The sequence below is a fragment of the Pundamilia nyererei genome, unplaced genomic scaffold (genome assembly GCF_000239375.1).
Source record: "Pundamilia nyererei isolate P.nyererei 1_Seehausen unplaced genomic scaffold, PunNye1.0 scaffold00469, whole genome shotgun sequence".
In the NCBI taxonomy this organism is placed as follows: Eukaryota; Metazoa; Chordata; class Actinopteri; order Cichliformes; family Cichlidae; genus Pundamilia; species Pundamilia nyererei.
This window is the reverse complement of record NW_005187870.1, coordinates 60,113-67,529: the sequence shown is the minus strand read 5'-3', so window position 1 is coordinate 67,529 and position 7,417 is coordinate 60,113. Positions and strand designations below refer to the sequence as shown.

At 37.8% G+C, this 7,417-nt stretch overlaps 1 protein-coding gene across 1 annotated transcript; it reads left to right on the top strand.

The window, feature by feature from the left end:
* Positions 1–1,258: 1,258 nt before the first annotated feature.
* LOC102196990 (zinc finger protein 391-like) lies at positions 1,259–6,104 on the top strand. The gene is made up of 3 exons (XM_005753821.1): positions 1,259–1,456; positions 3,404–3,667; positions 4,933–6,104. Exons 1-3 carry the CDS (start codon positions 1,261–1,263, stop codon positions 5,850–5,852), a joined length of 1,380 nt encoding a protein of 459 aa, XP_005753878.1. The 5' UTR covers positions 1,259–1,260; the 3' UTR covers positions 5,853–6,104.
* The last annotated feature ends 1,313 nt before the right edge of the window (positions 6,105–7,417 follow it).

The following is a 7,417-nucleotide window of genomic DNA, read 5'->3' as shown; positions in this document are numbered from 1 at the left end:
ATACTGATGTTTGTTTTTTGGTTAATTGTGCCTCAGTCTGTGTTACAGTTCCTGTTTAAATGTCCTAGCTCCAGCATTTTATGCAATGAGACTCACATATGATGTTTATTTAGTGCAGCAGTAGAAACTGCATAAAAATGTCATAGTAAGTCTCAGGGCTCCCCAGGGCAGCTGTGGCTACAATGTAGCTTGCCATCACCAGTGTGTGAATGTGTGTGTGAATGGGTGGATGACTGAATGTAGTGTAAAGCACTTTGGGGTCCTTAGGGACTAAGTAAAGCGCTGTACAAATACAGGCCATTTACCATTTTTTTAGTAATTATGAAAACTCTAATGAGATGAATGCACTGAACAACATGTGATGGAAAACTTTTTGTGCTAACGTGGACTTTCTGTCAGAGATTTCCAGTATGTTTTGTTTTAACTCATATTTTGTGGGGGGGCTTTGTAATTTCTCAGTGATACTTTGATGAAAGAGGCTCATTTCAATCCCCAATTTACTTAAAGGATAAAAATATGGAAGCACCTCTACCGCCAGCCCAATATTTGCCTTATTTTTGAAACTATATCATTTACTGTAATCTCTCTCTATAATGTGATTACACCAGTGCTGAAGGAACAATAGCAGTCTATGGAGCAAAGCAAAGCATCCACATGTTATCAAGGAAACACCCTTTACTGTAAAATGAGGGAACCAGTTTCATGTATGATTTTTATGTTATTTGGAAGTCTGTGGGCTGGTGGTGTGATGGAGAACTATTTCAGTTGTAGAAGATGTGAGTCTACAAACTCGTCCAGCAACAATATCCGTCCTCTGAGGTTTTGTGTCAGAGCTCTGAGACTCTCAGGTCCTCAGTCCTCCAGATGAGCAGGTATTGTGTCCTTCTTCCCTGAAACCATGACTTCCTCCACAGAATCCGGACCACATTCACTCAGCCGCTCTATGCCTGACTTTAGCTTAGAGACATTGCTGAGTTAATTAAACTTCAGTCTTTCATGTTGTAGTTAGTTTAAATCTGAGGCTTAGAAAACAGCTGTTTCCTAAGATTGAAAGCAAAAATAAATAAATACATTTTCAAGATAATGGCTCCAAACCAATGACTACAGTCATTGCTCCAAGCATGAAGTTTTGGTGCCTGTGTCCACGTTACTAGCTGCTCTGTAAGGATTTGTTTCTGATTGGAATTCTCAGCCTGAGCTGAAGGGGGCGCTCCTTAAGCTTTCCGCAGATCTAACACAAGACGAGGACGAACGGAAACGATGCGTCTGTGTTACGGCTCAGCAATGTCTTCAGTTCAGTATATGAGAGACTTCATCAGGGATAGATTGACTGGCGTTGCTGAAGAAATCTTCTCAGAGGTTAAAAAAACGATCGTCCGGTACGAGGAGGAAATCAACCATCAGCTCAGGCTGCTGGATATCAGCCGGAAACCTGAGATAAAGTTACACATAATCGGTATGTAAAACTGAGGTGACTCACGCAGCACCTAAATCACAGCCCAGTTTGTAGAATAAAATGAAGGCGCAGCTCTGAGGTTTTTTATTTTTTACATAAATAATAGAAGTGCTTCTCTTTGTCTTAAACGATAAGCGGCTAGCGGCAGTATTTAGGCTGGGCCTTGTAATTTAAAGTTAATGTTTTTAATACCACCGCTTCTGTTTATTCCCAGCGGATACACGTGAGTGTGGAGATTATGGAAACAATACCCGATCTGTTATTAATATTTCAACCATCCATTTACTTTAACAACCAAGTATAATAATTACTCTTCTCATTTCATTGATAACTTTCGTGTAAGTGAGAGATGGAGACTGAGGCTGTTAGTTGAGCTGCAGCAACATAAAGAGAGCAAACTGTGCTGTAAGTTCATTAAATACAATCGCTTTCAAAGAAACAATAATAGGCAGTATTTACTATGAAATTGAGATCATATTTGCTGCATCCGCACTTTAATTTGACCAAGAAACTGACAGAGTATTCCTGCTGTAAAACAAACAAACAAATGCGTGAATGCCTAATTAAAATGAATGCACTTATTTCCAGGTGAACTAAAACAATTCTCATGACAAAATGTGCTTCTCCACTGAGACTTCTGGTGTAAAAAATCTCATAAACAACACAATAAATGGTTGCAGGTCCAGTATAACAGAAACTGAGTAAAATATCATGCCTGTGTCACAAGATATGGAATCCACAGCAGAATACAGTGTAAAAAAAAAGCAAGTGAGGGATCGGGGAAAGTTCACAGCATCTCTCTGGCTACATTCCTCGACCGTTGTCTAGGAAAGTTGGTTGGTTGGTTGGTTTGAGGCAAAAATGACAGTTTTTCAGATGTTCCACAAACTTTTTCCAGGGTCATTTTACATCGCCCTCAGCAGTGGCTCAGCAGTCTCTGCTCCAAGTAGGTTTAGCTGTTTATTACACTTTTACACTACGTTATTACACACTTAACAAGATCACATATTTGTTTCAACAGCTAATCAAACTTTATAATTTAATTTAATTTCTTTTAATTTAGCTGCTTTCTATATTGTAGTTGCGACCAACACATTTGTCCTCGAGAAGCCCTTGGGGCAAAATTATGGTTCGGCAATGGCAGTGCCTTAGCAGTCCGTTGGCAGACTGTGGGCAACTACTCATAGCCCATCTGTCTGCAGAGATCATCTGTGTGTACAACCAGTCTTTGGTCTACTCATATTTGTGCTGTTATTAGTCTATCTGCCAGGAGAAGATTGAAGATAGACAGCAAGGGCCGACATCAACCGAGTGTTGATGTGTTGTGGTTTTCTTTCCTTTAATATCTAATAATAATATACATTTACATAGAATTTTTTCATTTCTACTTCTTTAGGTTGGTATATTTTGCTTCCAGTAGGCTGTTTAATTCAGGAAATAAATGTGTATGATCTGTCTCATGAAACACATGCGATCGTGCAAAAGTTTAGCATGGAGCTGCACTGTTTGCATTACAATTGCAATCACCTGTTGATACTAAATGCATGTTCATGTTATTATAATGTATAGACAGCATTACAAAACAATGTTTTGATTAAAAATAAATAGATTTAATGAACCCTACTGATCAGACTCATGCCTGTGGACCTCAGTAATACAGGTATGTGACTTCCTTAATGTGCCACTTACCTACTCTGAGTGTCTTCCCCTCCAACAACACAAAAGCAGTTCTGACATAACTGTGGTGTGGGCCTCTGTTTGTGAAGGCACCAGTGCCCAACATAAGTGGGGACTGAAAGTGTGACAACTTTGCTAATAAGACTGTCGGAACTCATTTCACTCATATGTGAGGGACATGGTTACATATGCTGGGATATATTTGCTCAGGTGGGTGTTTTGCCATCATCACATTAGTAAATGTTTTCTTGTGTGTTTTTGTTCCTCAAGACCTCCCAGACGAAGATGAATGTAAGGAAGAAGAGGATATGGATAACCAGCAGGTCTGTAACCAGGAGAGTCACTCCAATCTGGACCAGCAGGATTCAGATTCTCAGCAGACTAAAGAGGAAGAGGAAGAAATTTGCACCAGTCTGGAGGGAGAACAGCTTGTACTGAAGCACGAAGGCAAAGGTATCCTCGTCTGGGCCAGGGAAGACCAGGACAGACTAAGTGACACCAACTGGAAACCTGAAATAAACTCACACAGAATAGGTATGTAAAACTGTAAAGGTCTTAGAAAAATAAATATGACTCAATTTGGATGCTAATCAGAGCTCAGAGTTACTTTTAGGAAGAATTTAAGGACTAACTGCAATAAGTAACTTCAATGCATTTTTTTTCCTAAACTCTGAACATTTAACATTAAACCTACAGTTTGTGTCAGTTGAAGGTAAAAGCACTTTATCCAATCTGAATATAGGGATTTGTTTATTTCACTAAAATTATTTTAAATGTGTTTATGTTTGCTGTTGAAGGTTACTAAAACAAGTTGAAGTCCAGCTGAAATCTGTTGGTTGAGAAGAAATAGTTTTGAGATTACTATACTATTATAAGCTGAAAATGAGATACGGTGGATTTTAATTCATCCCCTTTGTGGCAAAGTGCTCAATAAATATAGCAAAACATGAACACAAGTTAATGGCAGCAGAAGCTACAGTGTAACAAGGTGAAGGTTTTTCCTACGTAGAAGAATTTTTGACACCCGCCAAAATAAAACCACAAGAAACAAAATTATACCTGAGTGTAAAAAATCCAAGCATTCTGCAAACGTGTTACTCAAACACCCAGCGGTTAAAGATGCAGAACATGAACTTGAATATGCCCGATTTCGAACAGTAAGCTCACAAGCCTTCGTTATGACAAGGTTAATGTTTCAGCATCTGTGTCCAAGTCCTTACTGTGCCCTCTCAGTATCAGAGAAAATAAAGACCCAACAGATTAACTTTCATTTCTAATAAGAATGTAATTATAGCAGGAAATCCAACATGTTTATTGCTGTTAGAATCATCTGCAGCTAACGCTTAATCTTACACTTCCTCTGGGAACATTATCAATATTTTGATATTTTGAGGAGCCAATTTCACGATAAAATTTTTCTATTTTACATACTTACCTGTTTTTGCTGTCACATGACTATGCAGGCATAAAATAGTGACACAAAAGTCGCACATTTGGAAAAATCGAAAGCAGCCTTTATTTATAAACCATTTTCCAGTCCACTTGTCTTCATGGTAAAAGTGGAGGTTTCTTCCTGTTAAAAGGGAGTTTTTCTTTGGCGTTTATGCTCAGTGCTTTCTGTACAGCTGCATTAATGATGCTTCTTCATCCTACCATCATGAACAATCCTTCCTTCCTGAATGTAGACAGTGGCATTATTTTAGAGTCAAGCAATGCTTTATCGAGACTCCTACGGATGAAGATTAAAATGTTGTTTTTTCAGATGTTTCAGTTTTTTCTTTTTCAATTTGTCCCTTCAGACCTCCAACATCAGCATGTCTCTAAGGAGGAGGAGGTGGATCTCACAGACCAGCAGGTCTGTAAGCAGGATAAGAACTCCAGTCTGGACCTGGATGACTCAGAGCCTCCACAGATTAAAGAGGAAAAGGAGGAACCTTGTACCAGTCAGGAAAGGGAGCAGCTTGGACTGAAGCAGGAGTCTGATAATTTTGTGGTGACCCACGAGGAAAGTGATCACAGTGAACCAGAAGCACACAGTGACCGGAAACTGTCTTGCAACTCTCCTGGACCAGAGAGTCAGTGTAACACTAACACAAGTAAAAAGTCTGTAAAGTGTGACACTTGTGGAAAAACGTCCGTAAAATGTGACACTTGTGGAAAAGCTTTTCACGATAAATCCAGACTAACTAAACATTTGAAAATTCATACAGGTGAGAAGCCACATTCTTGTAGCACCTGTGGAAAAAGATTCAGTCAAATCATAAACTTGAAAACTCACATGAGAATTCACACAGGCGAGAAGCCATATTCTTGTAACACCTGTGGTAACTCATTCAGTCAGAAATCCACTTTGGCACATCACATCAGAATCCACACAGGTGAGAAGCCACATTCTTGTAGCACGTGTGAGAAAACATTTACCTGGAAATCAGAACTGAAACGTCATATGAGAATTCACACAGGTGAGAAGCCGTATTCTTGTAGCACCTGTGGGAAAACATTCAGTCGAAAATCAACATTAAAAACCCACGTGAGAGTTCACACAGGTGAGAGGCCCTATTCTTGTAACACCTGTGGGAAAGAATTTACGGTTTCATCAACATTGAAAACTCATATAAGAATTCACACAGGGGAAAAGATACACTTTTGTAGCATATGTGGGAAAAGATTCATTCAGATTATCCATTTGAAAAGACATATGAAAATTCATACAGTTTAAAGGTTTTTACTTACTTAGAAAATTTGGGAGAGCTTTAGTTGTAGTAATAATGATTATTATTATTATTATTATTATCTCCACAGTAATAATCTAATAATTGTTAATTATATTTATTCCTTAGTCATTTTCTGAACAGGTTTAAAAGCTGCTAGAAAGTAAGACAAGACCAAAAATATTATATCATTATGGATTCAAGGTCACTTCATGTGTTGTGGTGTTGACTTTCTTGAGGCGCAAACTTCAGCATGTGCCTGTCCTCTTGAACTGTATTTACAACTGTTGTTGTTTTTGTTTTTTTTTACTTAAGTATTTCAATTAATTAATTCATTGAAAATTTTAAGGTGTAATCTCTGAAATATCAGAGCGCTCTGTCTTGTTTCACACTTTTTTTTCTCATATTGTTTTACATAAATTCAGAAAATGTTTTTTTCACTACTTGAACTTGCCTCACTCTGTTTTATAAGCCTACTTTAATCAATGATGCACACATATGATATTTATGTGCTATAACTGCTGGTTTACAGTGGAAATTGCATGTAAATGTGACAGTAAATAACTTTTAATACATTAGTCTCATCAATGCTTTTGACCCTAAATCAGACATTTTAAAATGGAAGTCTAACAAATACGTACAAAATAGATCAGTGAGGGGACAATTATTTTATTTTACAGCATTGTTGATTTTCACCACTGACCAGTCTGATTTTCCATCAGACTGGTCAGTGGGCAGTGATTTCAGGTTACTTTTACAGCATGTGTTACCATGGTGATATACCTCAATAAGATGTAAACTGCCTTTCTAGTACAAAAAACCCATACTGAGACTAGGTTAACCTAACATGAATATGATAACCCTGCTTTGTAGTACAAAGGGATGTACCATGGATGGAGATTAAAAGGTTAGATTGTGTCAGTGGCTCTCTTTTTTCCCTTGCTAAATCACCAAGGTAACTGATTCTGAACACAAACCCTGCTCAGTAGCAGGTTATGTTCTGAGGTTTGATTTAAAAATCAGCTGGAAGTGCCACACTTTCACTGACTTTTTACGTAGAGTATGTTTTTAGTACAATGTATATTGAAATGTATTATCTGTGGGCTACATCATCAGATTTACCAAAAGTCTTATCTTTTTTGCAACACTGTTGCATTTTACTGACAAACTGATTTGTACTTTATAGATTTTTACGGCCTTTTATCATTATTATCTGATTGGAGAAGGCTGCACTCATATAGGAATCACTTTGTATGGAAAAAGAGTCATATGATGTATCCCCATTTATGTGAGTGTGTGCAAAGCTAGCTGTGGTCTATTCCCCACTTGAATCTCCTCATACAGTCCTGATCAAAAGTTTAAGACCACTTGAAAAATGGCAAAAAAAATTATATTTTGCATGGTTGGATCTTAACAAGGTTCCAAATAGAGCTTCAACTTGCAACAAGAAGAAATGGGAGTGAGACAAAACATTTTGAGCATGCAATTTATTGAAAACCACATTTAAACTGAACCAGGCTGTTTTACAGTTTATCAAAGGTTTAGGACCACACCTCCAAAAAAATCTGTAACC